This window comes from Pongo abelii, chromosome 13, assembly GCF_028885655.2.
Source record: "Pongo abelii isolate AG06213 chromosome 13, NHGRI_mPonAbe1-v2.0_pri, whole genome shotgun sequence".
Taxonomy (NCBI): domain Eukaryota; kingdom Metazoa; phylum Chordata; class Mammalia; order Primates; family Hominidae; genus Pongo; species Pongo abelii.
The window spans coordinates 102,050,241-102,072,040 of NC_071998.2; the positions used below are offsets into that span (position 1 = coordinate 102,050,241).

The following is a 21,800-nucleotide window of genomic DNA, read 5'->3' on the forward strand; positions in this document are numbered from 1 at the left end:
AACCAATGGAATACAACCAAAGCAGTGCGAAGAAGGAAATTTATAGCAATAAATTCCTACATCAAAAAACTAGAAAGATTTCCAATAAACAACCTAAAAATGTATCTCAAAAAACTAGAAAAGAACAAAATCAAGCCCCAAATAAACAGAAGAAAAAAAATAATAAAGATTAGGGCCTAAAAAAAGGATGAGTTCGTGTCCTTTTCAGGGACATGGATGAAGCTGGAAACCATCATTATCAGCAAACTATCACAAGAACAGAAAACCAAACACTGCATGTTCTCACTCATAAGTGGGAGTTGAACAAGGCAAACACATGGACACAGGGAGGGGAATACCACACATGGGGGCCTGTTGGGGGGTTGGGGGACTAGGGGAGGGATAGCATTAGGAGAAATACCTAATGTAGGTGACGGGTTGATGGGTGCAGCAAACCACCATAGCATGTGTATACCTACGTAACAAAACTGCACATTCTGCACATGTACCCCAGAACTTAAAGTATAATAATAATAATAATAAAAATACTATGTGTAGTAGAGAATAAAAGTTAATATTTTAAAAATAAAGAAAGAAAGATTAGGGCAAAACTAAATAAAATAGACTTTAAAAGACAATACAAAGGATCAACCAAACAAGAAGTTAGTGTTTTGAAAAGATAAACAAAATTGAACTACTAACTAGACTAACCAAGAAAAAAGACGACCCAAATATAACTAGAAATGAAAAAAAAAGCAGTATAACTGATACCATAGAAATACAAAAGATCATCAGACTGTTATAAACAACTATACACTAGCAAACTGGAAAACCTAGAGGAAATGGATAAATTCCTAGAAACATACAACCTACCAAGATTGAATCAAAAAGTGGAAAACCTAAACAGACCAACAATGAATAATGAGATTGAATCAGTAATAAAAAGTCTCCCAACAAAATAAATTCCAGGACTAAATGACTTCACTGCCAAATTCTACCAAACTTACAAAGAAGTAACACAATTCTCCTCAAAGGATTCCAAAATATCAAAGGGGGGGGATTTTTCCTAATTCATTCTACAAGGCCAGCATTACTCTGATATCAAAACCAGAAAAGGATGCAAGACAAAAAGAAAACTGCAGGGCTATATCCCGGATGAACATAGATGGAAAAAATCCTCAACAAAATATCAGCAAACTGAATCTAATAACACATCAAAAAGATAATATACCACGTTGGGTTCAGTGGCTCATGCCCGTAATCCCAGAATTTTGGGAGGCCAAGGTGGGAGGATCACTTGAGCCCAGGAGTTCAAGACCAGTCTGGGCAACAAAGCGAGATGCCATCTCTACAAAAAAAAAAAGGCATAGTAGTGTGCACCTATAGTCCCAGCTACATGGAGGCTGAGGCAAGAGGAACCCTTGAGCCCAGGAGCTATGATTATGCCATTGCACTCAAACCTAGGTGACAGAGCGATACTCTGTCTCAAAAAAAAAAAAATAATAATAATAATAATAATAATAATGTACCATGCACCATGCACCATGATCAAGTAGGATTTATCCCATGGATGCAATGATGGTTCAACATATGCAAATCAATAAACACAATACATCATATTAACAGAATGAAGAATAAATACCATATGACCATCTCAATAGATGCAAAAAAAAATTGATAAAATTCAACATTCTTTCATGACAAAAACTCTCAGCAAACTAGGCATAAAAGGAACATACCTCAACCTAATAAAGCCTATATATGACAAATCCACAGCTAACATCATACTGAATACGGAAAAGCTGAAAGCCTTTCTTCTAAGAACTGGAACAACATAACATGCCCACTTTCACCACTCCTAGTCAACATAATACTAGAAGTTCCAGCCAAAGCAATCAGGCAACAGAAAGAAATAAAGGCATCCAAATTGGAAAAGAGGAAGGCAAATTGCCCCCCTTTGCAGATGACATGATCTTATATCTAGAAAAATCTAAAGACTCCACCAAAAATCTCCTACATTGGATAAATTCCGTAAAGTTGCAGGATACAAAATCAACATACAAAAATCAATAGTGTTTTTACACACCAATAATGAACTATCCAAAAAAAAAATAAAGAAGGCAATCCCCTTTCCAAAGCTACAAAAATAAAATAAAATATCTAGGACCAAATTTATCCAAGAAGGGAAAAGACCTCTTCAAGGAAAACTACAAAACACTGATGGAAGAAACTGAAGAGGACACAAACGGAAAGACATCCCACGCTCATAAATCGAACAAATTAACATTGTTAAAATGATCATACTACCCAAAGCAACCTACAGATTCAATGTAATCGCTATCAAAATACCAATGTCATTTTTTACAGAAGTAGAAAAAACAATCCTAAAATTCATACAGAACCAAAAACAAGCCTAAATAGCTAAAGCAATCCTGAGCAAAAAGAACAAAGCTGGAAACATCACACTATCTGACTTCAAAATATATCACAAAGCTATGGTAACCAAAACAGCATGGTATTGGTATAAAAACAGACACATAGACCAATGGAACAGAATAGAAAACACAGTAATAAATCCCTGTATTTACAGCCAACCTATTTTTTGACAAAAGCATCAAGAACCTACATTGAGGAAAGAAACCCTCTTCAATAAGTGGTGCTGGATAAACTGGATATCCTTATGCAAAAGAATAGAACTGGACCCCTATGTCTCACCATATATAAAAATCAACTCAAGATAAAGACTTTATTAAGACTGCAAACTATAAAATTACTAAAATAAAACATTGGAAAACACTTCGGGGCATTGATCTAGGCAAATATTTTATGGCTAAGACCTCAAAAGCACAGATAAAAACAAAAGCAGGCAAAAGGGACTATTTTAAACTAAATGTTTTAAAACAATCAATAGAATGAAGAGGCAACTGGTTGAATGGGAGAAAATATTTTCTAACTATTCATCTGACAAGGTACTAATATCCAGCGTATACAAAGAAGGAACTCAAACAAGTCAAGAGTTTTTAAAAAAAAAAAAAAGCAAATAATCTCATTAAAAAGTGGGCAAAGGATATGAATACACTTTCTCATAAGAAGACATACAAATGGCCAGTAGGTATATGAAAAAAAACGCTTAACTTTCCTAATCATCAGGGAAATGCAAATCAAAACCACAATAAGATATCATCTTACCCCAGCCAGAATGGCTATTATTAAAAAGACAAAAAAATAACAAATGCTGGCAAGGATGCAGAGAAAAGGGAACTCTTATACAGTGTTGGTGGGAATGTAAATTAGTACAGCGACTATAAAAAAAAAACAACAGTATGGAGATGTCTCTACAAAAAAAAAAAAAAACCACTAAAACCAGAAATTCCATATAATCTAGGTATCCCTCTACTGGCTATTTATCAGAAAAGAGAAAAAAGAAAGAAAGACAGAGAAGGTAAGAAGGATGGAAGGAAGGGAGGAAAGGAGGAAAGGAAGAAAGGAAGAAGGGAGGAAGGGCATCATTTCAGCACTTTAGGGGGCTGAGGCAGCCAAACTGCTTGAGCTTAGGAGTTCAAGACCAGCCTGGGCAACACGGTGAAACCCCGTCTCTACCAAAAATACAAAAAAATTAGCCAGGCATGGTGGTACACATCTGTGGTCCTAGCTACTTGCGAGGCTGAGGTGGGAGGATCACTTGAGCCTGGGTGGTGGAGGTTGCAGTGAGCTGAGATCACAACACTGCACTCCAGCCTGGGTGACAGAGTGAGCCCCTCTCTCAAAAAACAAACAAAAAAATAAACAAAAAAAAGTAGAAGAGGAAAAAAAATCAGTATATCAAAGGGATACCTGCATTCATGTGTTACCACAGCACTATTTAAAATAGCAGAGACACAGATTCAACCTAAGTGCCTATCAATTAATGAATGGATAAAGAAAATGTGGTATATATACACAATGGGATACTATCTGGTCATAAAAAAGAATGAAACCATGTCAGCTGCAGCAACATGCATGGAGTGGGGGGCAGTCATTATATTAAGCGAAATAAGCCAGACACAGAACGACAAATATCCCAGGCATGGGATCTATGAACATAGGATTAAAAAAAATTGATCTCATGTATAGTGAATAGAATGGTGGTTACCAGAGGCTGGGAAGGGTAATGGGGAGGTGAGGATAAAGAGGGGTTAGTTAATGGGTACAAACATACAGTTAGATAGAAGGAGTAAGTTCTAACGTTCGATAGCAGAGTAGGGTGGCTATAGTTAACGAAAATGTATGGTATATTTCCAAATAGCTAGAAGAGAGAACTTAAAACGTTCCCAACACATTGATATGGATAGGAACACATGGATGTGTTCCCAACACATCTCAACAGAAATAATGAGTACATGAGGTGATGAATAGCCTGAAGAGCCTGACTTGATCATTACACATTCTATGTGTGTAATAAAATATCACATGTACCCTGTAAACATGTACAAATATTATGTATCAATAAATAAACCGCAGAAGCCTACTATATATTTTTTATGTTTTTCTCACATATGTATACATTCACAAACACATGCAGAGAGATGATAAGTATCAATTAATGGCCTGGGCAAAGAGGAGGCTAATGGAATTAGGAAGGAGTAAAAGGGCTCCAACTTTATCTGTAATTACTGACTTGTTATCTTGAAGAAATTACATCGAAATGTTAACATTCTACAAAGCTTGGTAATGGCTATGTTATTGCATTATAACTCCCTGTATGCATTTCATCTTGCTTTATTTATTTTTTTTTAAAAAAAGGAAAGAAAGAAATTGAATTCAGTCTGAGCCATTAAGAGAGAGAGGAAGAAGTGGGAGGGAATGTTAATTTACTCATCCACAAAACAAAGAGAAAAAGATCACCTTCTTTTATATGTTGAACATTGAGAACTCTATTTCTGTGACATCTATTCTCCTGAAACTTTTAATCAGGTAACCCAGAAGACTTGAACCTTCATAAACCAAATGCCAGCTCTAAAATGCAGCCTTACTTGAACTGACAGGTCAAAACAATATAATAATTCATACTGACAAAAATGAAAAATTATTTTCCATTAGCCCATTTTGCTGAAAGGCTAATAACAATATATTTCCTTATAAACTTATTCCATTTCAATTTTAAAAATGGAATTTTGTATCTATTTTAGTTTTTATTATCTTCTACTACCTTCCATTATTGTCCTTTTTTATTACAAAACAGCTTATCTCTATAAACTATCTTTTTACTGTGACAAGCTAAGAGACAGCAATAAACGTATACAATTTTTAAAAAGCAGCACTTAATATTTCAGATACTGAGAGCAATTCATTTATAACCATTTTAAGGGGGAAAAAAAAAAAAGCCAAATGTGCTCCTAAGACTCCTATGAGTAAATGTATTGTATTAGTCCATTTTCATACTGCTATAAAGAAATACCCAACACTGGGTAACTTATAAAAAAAAAGAGGTTTAGGGTTGGGCGTGGTGGCTCATGCCTGTAATCCCAGCACTTTGGGAGGCTGAGACGGGTGGATCACCTGAGGTCAGGAGTTCAAGACCAGCCTGGCCAACATGGTGAAATCCCGTCTCTACTAAAAATACAAAAATTAGCCAGGCGTAGTGGCACACACTTGTAGTCCCAGCTACTTGGGAGGCTGAGGCAGGAGAATTGCTTGAAACCGGGAGGCAGAGGTTGCAGTGAACTGTGATCATGCCACTGCACTTCAGCCTGGGTGACAGAGTGAGGTTCTATCTCAAAAAAAAAAAAAAAAAGAAAGAAAGAAAAAGAGATTTAATGGACTCACAGTTCCACATGTCTGGGGAGGCATCACAATCATGACAGAAGGTGAAGGAGGAGCAAAGGCACATCGTACATGGCCACAGGCAAGAGAGTGTGTGCAGGGGAACTGCCCTTTATAAAACCATCAGATCTCATGAGACTTATTTACTATCACGAGAATAGCATGGGAAAAACCCATCCCCATGATTCAATTACCTCCCACCAGGTTCCTCCCACGACATGAGGATTATGGGAGCTACGATTCAGGATAAGATTTGGGTGGGAACACAGTCAAACCATATCATGTATATTCATGATACATCATTTGAAAGAGTAAAATACTGTGGTGCAACTGATGACTATAATCCTCACAATCATTTGCCACCTTGTTTCTCCTGCCTTTTCTTTCTCCACTGCCATAGCATTGAATTCCCCTCTGCAACTTCAGCATTGCCCTAGTTTTCCAGCTAGTTTTGAATGAGACAGTGGAGTGATCTATGGCTAAGTCTCTCCATCTTGACCTATCTTACATAAGTGGGATCTACATCTGACCATGACAGCTCATTCCTAAGTTCCCATCAGTCAGCTCTACACAATCCAGCATGTCAGAGGTGAGCCCTGCACTATGACCTGTGCCATTCAGCTGGGATGCTTCCTGGGTCTTCTCCTCCACTGTCTTTACCAGGTTACTGCAGTAACCTGATCAACCACGATTAAGGTAATACTAAACAGAGTTCTAAGTATGCAAAGCCCTGAGAGTTGGGGCCTACACCTGCTCCACTCCAAAACCTTCCTATGCTTCGTGGTGGAAACTCATCTAAGTGCAAATGTTTCGATATTACCTGCTGGACATTCTGACTTTGAAATCAGCCACCTAGTTCACTAACACACACACCCTACTCTTCTTCCTGCAAGATTGGAATTCCTGCTACTAAAAGTTGTCTGAATCATTGAAAGTTGCTTTATTTCCAACCTATGCTTTCAGAAACTAATATGCTCCATGGCCCTCTAATAAACATATTCTCTGATGCTGAGAAGCAAGTATCAACCCACTTCTGCTTTTCTCCTGGCCTGAGCCTGCCTAACACAATCATGCATGAAATGGGATAAGTTTAACTTAAGGGCACCTCTTAAGTGATGTTATGCAATTACCAAATGGCAGTATTAATATTATCACACAGCAGGGAAAGATTGATTTTTTTAAATGACAGTCTTATTAAGGCAAGGTACAGATCTTAAAAGACAGAAATCCCCTGGACTCTATAATTATGATTTTCTCAGGTGGAAAAAAACCAGCAGGCCATTGTCCCACCTTAGTGTGTATTCACAGCAAAGCTGCAACAAAAGTTCAAAGAAAGACAGCTGGAGAATCTAGGGGTATGAAAAGGAGATTGGGCAAACAGTTCCCTAATGGACAAGAAGTGGGAAAAAGCCAGACCCACTTTGAAAGATAAAGGAGTAGCTCCATTAACCATTAAAGACTAAACCAATTAAAAAGGATGTATTAGAAAGAAAAATAAACAAACATGAAAGGTATCATATGTGGTTTACCCTAGGTGCCCCTGTACAATTTCATCTTATGAATAGAAAATTCAAAATGGGCTTTCAGATTCCAAAATAATATCTCTTCTCAAACCTTATCTGAGTTTATAAACACAAAAGGAGGCACAAGATGAATTTAAATTGCATTATGGGAACAAATTTAACTTCTAATAGAAACACGGTTCAAGATGAAGTCAGAAGTCTCAATGTTTATCTCCACATGCATTTATTCCTGGCAATACGTTGGAGTTTTCCATAGAGTGTTTATCCCACATGGCCTTCCTTTGATGGGTCTTCTGGCATACAACATACACAGACCATATGTAATAGTTACCTCTTTCTCCCTGTAAAGAACTTCCAGAATAATCATGGGGAAAAGGGAAAGAACTAACATACATCAGGTATCTATTAAAAGGCTGATACTATACAAAGCACTTAGCAGTTATTTTTGCCATTTAAACTTGTGACCACAGTGTATGTTATTTGAATTCTAGAGATTTTAAAAAATAAAGCTGAAAAAGACCTATGTATTGAAGATCCCCTAGCTATGGTGTATAACAGTCTAGATGTGAACCAAAATCCACCTGGGTCTATGCCCATGCATTACCTTTTCTCAATTCTATGTTAGACAAAATTATCGTGTGGCACTGGAAACATACTTCATACTGCAATTAATTATTCACATTTTAGTTTGAAAGAAAGCACTATCAAGATAATCTGTAATCCCTTACTTCAGAGACTCATAATTTAATAATTGCAAACATTGTATGAATTCCCTTACTCTGGAGCCTTCTGTGTGTCTCATTTTTGTATTCTTCAGTTGTGAAATATTCTAGTTATAATTTCAATCTATTTTCTCACTTAGAAAATAAAGAGAGGAAGTGGAATTGCCTTTTTAAACCTTAAGAGTCATTGAATCATTTTATGCAGAAGAGTAAACTGATCTAATCAATGTTTTTAAAAAACAAAAATAACCCACCAACTACAAAAACACATTTTAGAAAAGCAACTGAAGAAACCTGAATATGAATTGAGTATCAAGTGATATTAAGGAGTTATTTATACTTTTGCTAAGTGTGATGATGGCAGTGTGGTTATTCAAGCAAATTATTTTTTAGATATGCGTATTAACATAAGGGGATTTTTTAAAAGTTGACAATGCTAGGGATTCTAAAATACTTCATCCCCCAAAAAAGGAGCAAGTGAAGCAAGTGTGTCAAAATGTTATTACTGAATCTAGGTGTTGGCTATATTGAGATTGTTATTTTTATTTTTGTGAATGTCTGAAAACTGCCATAGTACAAAGTTCTATCCAAAAAGATGAATCTTTCAGCCTCAAAAAAAACAACCCATTTAATGTGAAATTCAGTTGCTTTGATAAAAAAAATCCACTTTCTAATATCAGAAATAAAACCTTCTAAAACATAGATTTTGAAAATACATATTTTGTTGAGAGTACCTATTGGTAAGGATGTCCAAAAAAAAGTGTCTTCCAAAAGACAACAAGCAGACACCACTTTTTTTTTTTTTTTTTTTTTTTTGAGACAGAGTCTCACTGTTTCACCCAGGCTGGAGTGCAGTGGTCCAATCTTGGCTCACTGCAACCTGCAACCTTTGCCTCCTGGGTTCAAGTAATTCTCCTGTCTCAGCCTCCTGAGTAGCTGAGAATACAGGTGCACACCACCACACCCGGCTGATTTTTGTATTTTCCATAGAGATGGGGTTTCACCATATTGGCCAGGCTATCTCGAACTTCTGACCTCAGGTGATCCACCGGTCTCAACCTCCCAAAGTGCTGGGATTACAGGCGTGAGCCACAGCACCCAGCCGCAATCACGTTTTATCAGAACACTGAATGAGAATTAGAGGAACAATCTCTTAACTAAGACACTGAAAATCTACCCAAATTCACATCTTCAATGAAAGCTACAGGAAATCACTTGGAGGGATCGAAATATCTTTATGTTCTTGGCTTAAAACCAAAATGGTTGTGAACAGGCAACCTACAGAATGGGAAAAAAAATTTGCAATCTATCCATCTGACAAAGGTCTAATATCCAGAATCTACAAGGAACTTAAACAAATTTAAGAGAAAAAAACAACCCCATCAAAATGTGGGTGAAGGATATGAACAGATACTTCTCAAAAGAAGACATTTATGTGTCCAACAAATATATGAAAAAAAGCTCATTATTCCTGGTCATTAGAGAAATGCAAATCAAAACCACAATGAGATACCATCTCATACCAGTTAGAATGGCGATTAATAAAAAGTCAGGAAACAACAGATGCTGGAGAGGATGTGAAGAAATGGGAACACCTTTACACTGTTGGTGGGAGTGTGAATTAGTTCAACCTTTGTGGAAGACAGTGTGGTGATTCCTCAAGGATCTAGAACCAGAAATACCATTTGACCCAGCAATCCCATTACTGGGTATATACCCAAAGGATTATAAATCATTTCTACTACGAAGACACATGCACACGCATGTTTATTGTAGCACTATTTACAATAGCAAAGACTTGGAAACAACCCAGATGCCCATCAATGATAGACTGGATAAAGAAGATATGGCACATATACACCATGGAATACTACACGGCCATAAAAAAGAATGAGTTCACGTCTGTTGTAGAGACATGGATGAAGCTGGAAACCACCATTCTCAGCAAACTAACACAGGAACAGAAAACCAAATACCACATATTCTCACTCACAAGTAGGAGCTGAACAATGAGAACACATGGACATAGGGAGGGGAACATCACACACCAGGGCCTGTCTAGGGGTGGGGGAAAAGGGGAGGGAGAGCATTAGAACAAATACCTATTGTATGCGGGCTTAAAACCTAGACGATGGGCTTAAAACCTACCACTTTGGCAGGTCAAGGCAGGCGGATCACTAGGTCAGGAGTTCAAGACCAGCCTGGCCAACATAGTGAAACCCCATCTCTTCTAAAAATACAAAAACTAGCCAGGCATGGTGGCACATGCCTGTAGTCCCAGCTACTCAGGAGGCTGAGGCAGGAGAATCGCTTGAACTTGGGAGGCAGAGGTTGTGGTGAGCCAAGATTGCGCCATTGCACTCCAGCCTCAGCAATAGAGTGAGACTCCATCTCAAGAAAAAAAAAAACCAACCTAGATGATGGGTTGATAGGTACAGCAAACTACCATGGCACATGTATACCTATGTAACAAACCTGCATGTTCTGCACATGTACCCCAGAACTTAAAGTAAAATATTTTAAAATAAAATAAATTCAAATAAATATAAAAATAAAAATTAAAAAATAACAAAATGGTCATATAACAAATGAGAGACAGAGTGATACACCTTGAAAAATACTGATAAAGAAGAGTCTTTCCTTACTGGAATCACAGGTGTGAGACCTGAATATCTTTTAGGTTCTCAGATACCTATTCTGGCCTCTAATATCATCCTAGGTTTGAGAGAAGCCAAACTGCTCACTCTGGTACTGAGTTAATAAACTCTTTCATGAAAAATGAAAACGAAACTTTTAATCCAACTTCTATCCACAGTAACCTGATCAAGCACAGGGTAATGCTTAACACAGTGCTAGAAACAGAAAATGGCTCCGGAGAGCTGCAAGTTTGTTTGGTTTCCTACCCTATCCCCATGCCCCCAATATCCACAGGACACAAACACATTAACTCAACCTAATGATGAACAGGTTCCTGTCTGCAAATACATCCCGGGAGTTTCCTTTGGATAAGAAAACTCTTTTTCAGTGTCTGGATCAGCAGAATTACAAATCGGCTACAAACACAGCATCTTCTTGCTGCTGCTAGTCCAGTTTCGTCTTAGTATTCATCACCTAGCTTTGTAAGAGCTAGGTGCTCTCTCAGCATGAGAAAACAAAAATCTGTCTCAGAGTCAAGGCAGGGGTAAAGCAGAGAATACAAACTTGCCCCATTTCAAAGCACAAGGCATATCTTTCAACTAACTAAACAGCAATCCCAGCAGGCGTGACAACGCAAGCTTTCTTCCCTATTATTGTTTGAAACAATCACAAGCTATTTGTTCATATTAATTCGTTTATATGTAGTATTAGGCAGCCTTGATTAGAAAAATGCTCTTTGTTATCCAATGAATAGAGTAACAAACAAAACCAAAAGCTTTTTTAAAAAATTGTTGTTTTGGCCTTAGAAAAGGATTTTCAAGCCTTTCACACTTGAATGTGGATTTATCTTTACAAGGTCCCTGAATTCACTGGAAAATAATGCAAGTTGATGTGCCAAACAATACCAGGCTAAGGTGACTGAGTGAGCTGCTTATTATGCTTGCCTAAGAAGATGCTATATCTAAATTATTTTTACCTTCTTTGAACCTGGGCAAAACTGATAATAAGGGAGAAGACATCAGTAGAAGCTTCGGGGCAAGGGCGAGTCAGCCTTGGACTAAATTTGACTGTACAAATTACATGTGAGGAATTGACATATAATTAAGAGGCCCATCATTGGCCAAAGGATCCTGGGAACCAAGTGACCCAATGGTCTGCATCTCTCCAGAAGAAGCTATCTGTCTCTATGACCTAATGCCCAAGTGTATAGCTGACTCCTTCCCCATGTGCTTAGTTCCCCAGCCATCAGAGGCTGCCACCATTCCCAAAATACAGTGAGAATAATGGAACTACCCTGGTTAAGGTTAATTAACAAACTTGCTCAATAAAACAATTATCGAAAGTCAGAACTTGAACCCAGGTCTATTTCAAAGGCCGGGACCATTAAGCTAACAAAAACTTCTTTTAAGATCAATGTTAAATTCATTAATAAGGTTTGAAAGACCTTGTAAAATCTCCAATTTTATAACCTAACCCATTTATGCTAATTCTAGCATTTGCCAATTTCTGCAGTGTAACTATTCCATGTGGCTGATTTCAAGCTGCTAGCATGAAGTCAATTGGCTTGCAAAATTCCTGAAAATTTAACAATCTGCCTCTGTGAGTTGGTATAGGTGGCTCTAGGGACATCACTGTTTACGATATCATGCCCCACTGTAGTGCAACCATCCAAAACAAAATTCTAAATGCTTTGCTCTTGCTCTCTCTCTCTCACCTTGGGACACTTGACATTCACCTATGCTTTTTCTTCTCCTTTACCAAAATAACTCATATTTATTTGTTCTCAGCCTAGCGGTCTTCCTTCAAGAAGCCTTCCCTGATCCTCTAAATCTTTTCTTGGGTCTCCACTTTCCTCCCAGAGCACCCATACTTCCTGTATTTGTGCATTCCTGCATGGGTGACAAAGCGTTGCAACTTTTTGTTTTATCTGTATATCTCCCACTATATCTCTAAACTCTGGCAGGGCAAAACTTATTTCTCTTATTTATTCTTGTATCCCCCAGCCCTGCCACAAGGCTTGCCGAGCAATAATAACAATGCTTGCTAACATGCACTGGGCAATATGTGCCCAGAATATGTGCCAGGCACTATTCTGAGTTTTATAGAAATTATTTCATTTCCTCCTTAAAATAACCCTATCAGGTTGGCTTCATTATTGCTATGCTCATTCTGTGGGTAAGGAAATAGAGGCACTAAGAGGGTGGATACCTTCCCCCCAGGCTCAGGTAATTAGCAAATTGAAGCAGGGTGGCTGGTGAGCCTATGTGCCTCCCTCAAGAAACCAATGTTTCTTGGCCATATTTTTTTCTCGTTAGTGATCCTTAAGGAGAAAAATTAATTACACTTAAATTTTCTCTAATGAGAAAAAACTAAATACTAAGGAATAAGATTTTGTTGGATAGAGGTATAAGCTTTGGAGGGATTTTTTTCATCTCCCAAAACCCAATTTTTGTCCTCTTGGGGCAGTATCACTATGTTAAGAATGTATGTTCTAGGACTTTCATTATCCATTTCCATTAATGTACCATATATTTGTCCCTAAAAATACACAGTCTTGTTTTAGAATTTTAATGGTATCTTCCCATAAGTACTATTTTGCATCTTGCTTTCTTTTTCCTCCATACGATATCTTGGAGTAATATATAGCTGTGTAGACATCCTCATTTTAAAACTACTGAATAGTGGTCAGGCGTGGTGGCTCATGGCTGTAATCCCAGAACTTTCGGAGGCCGAGATGGGCAGATCGCCTGAGGTCAGGAGTTTGAGACCAGCCTGGACAACATGGTGAAACCCTGTCTCTACTAAAAATACAAAAATTAACCAGGCATGGGGGCACATGCCTGTAATCCCAGCTACTTGGGAGGCTGAGGCAGGAGAATCGCTGGAACCCAGAAGGTGGAGGTTGCAGTGAGCTGAGATCGTGCCACTACACTCCAGCCTGGACAATACAGCGAGACTCCATCTCAAAAAAAAAAAAAAAAGGAAAAATAAATAAAATGACTGAATAGTATTTCAATCATGTCCACATTCCTGAATTCATTAAGTCTTTCTACTACTGGATATTCACAAAATTTTGTACTTCTTGGTTTGCAACCAATACTTCAGTGAATATCTTTATACACTCCTTGGGCTCATGTGTGAGTGTTTTTCTAATGTAGATTCCAAGACAGGAGCAGGCCATGTGCAGAAGTGTATAATTTTAATAGATACTGTTGAATTACCCTCCAGAGTGACTGTACCAATTTACTTTCCCACAGAGAATTTACAAGAGTACACATTTCCCCCCAGTGATTGTATGAAATAGAACCTCTTTCTCCTTTGGGCAGTGTTAAACATTTTAATTAAATGAGTCATTCAGAGGTACTTCTATTCCTCACCAGCTGATAGGCACTTGTGTAACAGAGATGTATAGAGATAAGAAGATACTGTTGGAAATGCTGACAGATGACAGCAGCAACACTGGGATGTGGAAATGCCCTGTCCAGAAAACCTGCACTAGCCTAACTCAGTTCACAAAAGGACTAAGAAGAGTCATTACATGGGAACAGCTGCAGTGGACTTTGAAATGGTGACCTCAGGTAACAGGCATTAAATCTCTTTGCCCATTCTCCAAGTCTCTCAGACACCAAAAAAGTCTATTGAAGATAAGGGAAACCAAACACCCGAAGTAAATGAAGTGTTGAAAGGACAATGGTCCACTTATCAGAAAGAGGAATGCATATGACGATGGTAACACTAAACATTCTGGAAAATAATACTAAAGGCCTTAGTACTTTATTCTTTATTCGTATGATATGAATAAAGGGCTTTATTCATATGATAAAATCCCAGGGTTGATAACAATGATGACATCCCAAATGGTGCTGAGGAGAAAACACTATACTACATGAAGGAAAAATGCCCCTTGTTCTCCTTTTTCCCTCTCCTTCTTCTTTCCCTCTCTCACAAACACACAAACTTCTACTGAAATACATACAAAATTGAATAGCCTGCAAAATCATACTGAAAAAAACAGTGTGGAACAATGTTCTGTATCAAGTTCAAATTTCAATCATATGACTCTTCCTTGAAAGTATGCTTTTTTCTTCAAAGTTGCCCGAGGCTGGGCACAGTGGCTCAGGCCTGTAATCCCAGCACTTTGGGAGGCCAAGGCAGGTGGATCATTTGAGGTCAAGAGTTCAAGACCAGCCTGACCAACATGGTGAAACCCCATCTCTACCAAAATACAAAAATTAGCTGGGCGTGGTGGCAGGCGCCTGTAATCTCAGCTACTCAGGAAGCTGAGACAGGAGAATCACTTGAACCCAGGAGGCGGAGATTGCAGTGAGCCAAGATCACGCCACTATACTCCAGCCTGGGCAACAGAGCAAGGCTCTCTCTCAAAAAAATAAATAAATAAAAATAAAGTTGGCCAAAAAACGATTGTCACAAATGAGAAAGGAGGTCACACTATAGAAAGAAGATAAATGAAGAGTAAATGGGAAACTATACTTGCTGAGCACCTCTGTATGCCTCATGCGTATGAACCATCATTTTATCCATGTAACCATCATGACAGGAACAATTACATGAGAGGAAACTGAAGCTGAGAGAGGCTGGCATGACTAAGGCTCTTCATCCTGCAATCAGAGGAGCAGGGATGTGAACTGTGGCCTTATGACTCCAAAGTCTGTTTCCACATTGTACCCTGATGCCTGGTGAATCTGAAAGAGTCCAGCAAATGCCTGATTAAATCAGGCTGTAAAATCATCTGAACAAAGACCATGTCCCTGCCGTATTACTGCTCTTCACTGGACAGAAAAAAATAACTCATACGATTGCTGTTCAGAAGTTTCTGGAATTGCATTTTGTTTTCAAAGTTCCTAGAACAGGTCAAGGCAAAAGAGTAAGTATAGGAGGAGGACAACAAGACAGCCCTCAGAAAACTTGTTATAAAATTAGATCCATTCTGATATATTTCATTAAAGCCCACCCCACCCCCCGGCCCACAAAAAAACCAAGAGAGGAAAAGCAGCAGGGTTTACCACTGATTTACTTTGATTTAGAGTTTGATGCCTGTAATGACAGTCAGGCATCCTAAGCACTGAAAACCAAAGCCTCCTATAAACAGAGGCCAGTTCACTAAAATCACTTGTTCATTGTTCCAGCTGCTTCCTGAACTAAATGGCACCTCACTCACAAAAGCACCATTATTCAAATACGCACCAAATGATAGCGAGAGAGATATACATGATCCCTAGTGTCAAACACACTTCCTGAAACCCAGTTTAAATATTTGAAAAACTTATGATTACCTCAGACCTCTGCTAGTTTGAAGCCCTTACCTGGGGCTGTGAAATTACAGGGATGGAAGTAGAGATGGCAGCCATGACAGCTCTGTGGTTGTAGGTGGTGAACAGGCCCCAGAACTACGGGAGACAAATTTTCTTGTTTGCTGATCAGATCGAGGTCATGCTAGGAGAAGCTGTGTACCTGAAAAACAACAGGAAAACCCACATTTAGCATAAAAGGACTAGCATATGGGTGTGAAGTACCGTTGGCCAAAGGAGGTAAGAATCCCTAGATGTCAAGTGTCAAATACTAGCTTAATGCAAACAGAAAGCCGGTAGGGAAAAACTAAGGTCTAAAAGCCACGACTTCTATGCTATCTGTCCAAATACTCTTAAGTTGAGGAATTTTCATAGGTTTGAATCCAACATCCCAGCTAGATGTTTTGGGAAGAGAGTTTCAAGTTGCAGAGCTGGGGAGGGTGAGTCGGGGGGAAAAGCCATCCTGCCATTAAATAATAAAGGAATTGAATAATCCACAGTGGAGAGCTGACGGCTTACATAGAGGGCAAAGAGAATGCAGTAACCACCCCCACGTATCTGAGGAGTGGATTCTAAGCCCCCCAGTGGATACTTGAAACTGGATAGTGGGTCAGGCGCGGTGGCTCATGCCTATAATCTCAGCTCTTTGGGAAGCCAAGGGGGAAGGATTACCTGAGGTCAGGAGTTTGAGACCAGCCTGGCCAACATGGCAAAACCCCATTTCTACTAAAAATACAAAAATTAGCCAGGCATGGTGGCACATGCCTGTAATCCTAGCTACTCAGGAGGCTGAGGCAGGAGAATTGCTTGAACCTGGGAGGTGGAGGTTGCAGTGAGCCAAGATGGCACCACTGCACTCCAGCCTGGGCGACACAGCGAGACTCCTTCTCAAAAAAAAAAGAAAAAGAAAGAGAAACTGTGAATAGTACCCAACCCTGTACATAACAGAGACAGCTACTAAGTGACTAATGTGCAGGTAGCGTACACAGTGTGGAGACGCAGGACAAAGGGACAAATCACATGGACAGTATGAGATTTCACCCACACTATTCAGAACGGTGTGCGATTTACAACTTGTGAATTGTTTGTTTCTGAAATTTTTCATTTAATATTTTTGGACCAAGTTTGACTGCAGGTAACTGAAACCGTGGAAAGTGAACCTTCGGATAAAGGTAGACTACCATAATATCGTCAAGTGATTAGATATCACCCAGTCCAATCCCACCTATTTGCAGAAGAAAAAATTGAGGCTTAGAGAAGAAAAGGGACTAGAGTCACACATTTAATGGTAGAACCAGGACTACAGCAGCAACTCCAGTTCCCAGGCCTATCTGAAACATAATGAAGTGAATGTGTTCCCTGCCTGTATTTCCTCAAGGAACTTAGTTACCGCTTTTAAGACTAAAGAAAGGCAAGATACCTGATGCTGTAGGTGTCAGTCCTGAGAAGTCAGGTACTCAGATAGGTGGATGGGGAGCTTCATATATCAGACGTCCACCTGTGTGAGAAAGAGAACATTTCTAAAATCCTTTTGACATCCTCAAAGAGAGGATGCTAAATAAGCACAAAGTATAACCAAATCTCTTATTCACATGTTCATTAAGAAAACTCAGAAAGATGCTAACTTCCCTGTAGCAAATCATGGCCTTAGTTCTGTCCAAAGGCTGATGTGACTCTTTCCACACTGCAATTTAGTCCAGAAGACAAAAATTTTTCATTTTAAGAAAATAATTTTTAAAAATTCTTTTATTTTTAAGAAACATTTTCATTTTCCGGTGATTTTCATACCCCCAACAACATCTTTTCTTTTATTCAAAAGACGTTATTGGCTGGGCACAGCAGCTCATGCCTGTAATCTCAAAACTTTGGGAGGCCAATGGGGGCAGATCATTAGAGGTCAGGAATTTGAGACCAGCCTGACCAACATGGTGAAACCCCATCTCTACTAAAAATATACAAATTAGCCGGGCGTGGTGGCACACGCCTGTAATCTCACCTACTCAGGAGGCTGAGGCAGGAGAATCATTTGAACCCAGGAGGCGGAGGTTGCAGTGAGCCGAGATCGTGCCACTGCACTCCAGCCTGGGCAACAGAGCAAGACTCCGTATCAAAAAAAAAAGTAAGACTAAGCCAACCTTGCCTTTAAAGAGCTTTTGTCTGTAAATATACTTTCTAGTTTCACCAACATGCAAGATGATACATGAACACTTTTTAAACTATTGGGAAATGATACTTTTCATAATAGTAAAAGTAATGAACCAGAGGTCACAAGATCCAAGTCTTGTACAGTAGGAACTGCGGAGTTGGACATTTAATCCAAGTCCTTTGTCCCCCAAATCCCATGGTGCTACCCTATATTAGCTCAGGGATACCGGGCAAATGAGGAGCTCAGAAGTGCTGCTTTTCTAAGAAATAATCTAGGTTTGACAGCAACTTCTATAAGCTTAAATTTTTAATTGCTACATTTTTGTGCAGCATCCTTGATACTATAGTTTCAATCACTTTAGGTTCTGGCTGCTTAGAATTGTAGAGCCTTCCTATTTTCTTCCCCCATTACAGCAATTATTTTCATTGACAAATAAGTAGTAAAGTTCTCAAGCTATCTTGTCATGACATTCAACACCGAATTCCACAGCTGCCCTGTGACAATACTGATATTCTCCTTAGTCCCAGTTTTAGGAACAAATGAGACTTGTTTATCACACTGTGAAAGTAAATAAACAACCCAAGAGAAAAGCATATGTATACAGGACCTTTTTTTTTTCAAGATGACTGCTAGAGTGCCAAACCTACCCAAGAAAATTACAGGAACCCCACAGTGCACTGTTTTATACTGAACTTATTCCTGGCACTATTTTTTGCCCACTCCTACTTTCATTTTTCCTTTCTCCTTCTCACGTATTTATTATTTCTGGCATTGTTTTTTGCCCACTCCTACTTTCATTTTTCCTTTCTCCCTCTTATGTATTTATAATTCATATTATCTTGTTCTATGTGACATAAATGAATATATCAATAACAACTAAAAAGCAAAAAATCAAGCACATAAGATTCCATTCTTAAGGACACATACTATATGCTCAGGTCCAATATCATTTCACCAAGCTATGTCATTAAGCAATATAACCTTAAAATATTTTCAATATTCAGAATATAGACAGTTGCCTGAAAGGTAAATAGAGGCACCTAGCTTAGAGTAAGGAAAGTGATATAGAAATGGATGAGATCCACCAAACAAATATGTCATATGGCGTTATTACTAACAACAGCAGAGGGAAAGATGGGAGACTGGGATTTAATGAAAGGCCACTGGATGCTGAGCTTTGGAGCAGTCATTTCCCCTAGAGTTTGAGGCAGATACTATTCAGTTATTTTACAGAGGAGACATCTGAAGCTTTGAAAGGTATGTGAGGTTATGCAACATACCCACAGTCACACAGTCAGGAAATGAAAGAGCTGAGGTCTGAACCAGGGCCTATGCTAAGATTCATACTCTTTCCATAGGCCAATACTCCATGTTATCAAAGATTAAAAAGAGATGGAAAGCACATGGAATCTTTAAGCAAAAATGTCAGATAAAAAATGGAGAAAGTAGGATGAAAGTCAGATGACCTGCAGAGTAACCCTGAGACAGAGAACCTTGTGCTCCTCTCATCTATATAAAATTTTAATCATTTAACCCTCATTTGGATGTGTCATTTCCTTGAGATGCCTAATAAACATGACAGATTGTTAGTTTCACATTTTCAAGAAGAAAATAAGACAGAAAATTAACTGCCTTCTCCTAAAACATGTGACCCATCTAATTTTGTTGAACCTATTCACACATTACAAGAACGCTTTATAAAATAGTATATGGTTACTTTGCCAAATACAAGGGCTAAATGACATAACTTCAAAGGTATAAATCAGTTTTCTCTTGGGAGTGAAGTCTTAAAATTATATCATGAAATCTATTTACTTCTCAACTTATTTACAAAACTGCACAAATCATGGGGGAACTAAACAAGACAAAAAAGACATTACCCTAAGTAATCATGCCATGCAGTATCTAGCTGAGTAAGCTGGTTCACTTTGACAGATGAACCCCCGCCTTACCAGAGCCCCAGACTGTCAACTAGAGAGTTGCACAATAATTTTTAAAGAAATACACCCCTGGCTGGGCGTGGTAGTTCACGTCTGTAATCCTAGCATTTTGAGAGGCTGATGCGGGTGGATCACGAGGTCAGGAGTTCAAGACCAGCCTGGCCAAGATGGTGAAACCCCATCTCTACTAAAAATACAAAAAAAAAAAAAAGAAAAAAATTAGCCAGGCATGGCGGCGGGCGCCTTTAATCTCAGCTACTCAGGAGGCTGAGGCAGGAAACTGCTTGAACCCGGGAGGCAGAAGTTGCAGTGAGCCGAGATCGCATCACTGCACTCCAGCCTGGGCAACAGAGTGAGACTAAGAAATACACCCCTCTGAACTCTTCCAAGTACTTGGATACCTGTTCTGCAACTCTTCCAGCCTGCCATCAACCTAACTCTCCATTTCCTTTGCTTGAGCTTCAAAACTGTGTTCTAGCCACAGAAAACCATGAAGCAATGTGGGTTTGCCCAGCTGACATCAGGCTCTCCAACTGCCCTTGGAGCATTACTGTTGCCTCTTCTCTTCTTTCCTAGTTGTCTCCATTTTCTATTCTCCTAGGCATCTCTTCTCATCTATATTTCTCTTCTCAAAACCGTAAAATTACTTCTAATGCCTCTCACCTGCAAAAGATGAGCTTTGTCATCTATTTATTTATTGGATCATTCATCCATTCCTTTACAATCACTGGGTCTAAATTCCCTCAATATCCCCCCTTGGATTCAAATCACATATATAAAATACAATTTCCAAAAATTTCCAAATAAGAAAGCTATAAGCTTATTTCTTTGTGCCAGATTACCAAAGAAATGACCAGTTGATTATAAGAGACGAATATCCTGAATTAGCCCTGGAAACTACAGGTAGATCTTAAACGTCCGGAAATATATACTTGAAAGAATCAACATGGGAGGTTGACAAAAGGACTAAAACACGATATCCTCTTCATGTGAAACTGCAACTGCACAACCAGAAAATAAGCAAATGAGAATCCACTAAACCCATAATGATATCCTTAGTTCAGAGCGATGGGGGCTGAGGGAACTAAGCCCAGGAAGACTTGGGGTACACTTAAAATACACTAACTCCTTTAAAAGGATTCCTGGCTTCAGAGGCCAGTCAAGCAAGTAACCTCTGGCTGCATTTACTTCTGTTTCACAGGTGGCCATGATGACTACCACGGAAAACACGTGGGAAAAAGACACTCCCAGCTGGCTCCTGGCAAGGGCAGCCATGCCAAGTGACAATGACCTTGCTAATTACTGAGTGCCACACCAAATACCTAAAACAAAGTCTTTGGTTTGAGGCAAACTTCCCTTTGATTACTTCTGGAGCTGATGCTGGCTCTTTTCCCAGGCCTCACAGGAATATGAATTCATAATTGGTAAATTAATCTACTACAAATGTAACCTTTGTCTGGACTTGAGTCAAATAGTGACTCATACAAGTTTCTTGAAAGAACACAGGGTTACTAATGCATGCAGGGCTTAAAACCTAGATGACGAGTTGATAGGTGCATCAAATCACCATGGCACATGTACACCATGTAAGAAACCTGCATGTTCTGCACATGTATCCTGGAACTTAAAGTAAAATTTTAAAACAGAAGGAAAGAAGGAAAGAAGGAAGGAGGGAAGGAGGGAGGGAGGGAGGGAGGGAGGGAGACAGGGAGGAGGGAGGGAGGGAGGAAGGAAGGGAGGAA

The 21,800-nt window shown here is 39.0% G+C and overlaps 1 protein-coding gene across 17 annotated transcripts in view; it reads right to left on the reverse strand.

Annotated features, from left to right (window-relative positions):
- The window catches only part of LPAR1 (lysophosphatidic acid receptor 1), a 169,562-nt gene that overhangs the window by 84,888 nt on the left and 62,874 nt on the right, over nucleotides 1-21,800 (reverse strand). For 16 of the 17 annotated variants that reach the window (XM_003777424.5, XM_009244736.4, XM_054520438.2 and 13 more), the window contains 2 exons: nucleotides 17,393-17,470; nucleotides 15,988-16,135 (listed from right to left, as the gene is read on the reverse strand). The exons of the other annotated variant lie outside the window; for it this stretch is intronic. In XM_003777424.5, the coding sequence (XP_003777472.1) occupies nucleotides 15,988-16,032 (45 nt within the window). In that variant the 5' untranslated portion in view covers nucleotides 16,033-16,135; nucleotides 17,393-17,470. The remainder of the gene's footprint in view (nucleotides 1-15,987; nucleotides 16,136-17,392; nucleotides 17,471-21,800) is intronic. 17 annotated transcript variants of the gene reach the window in all.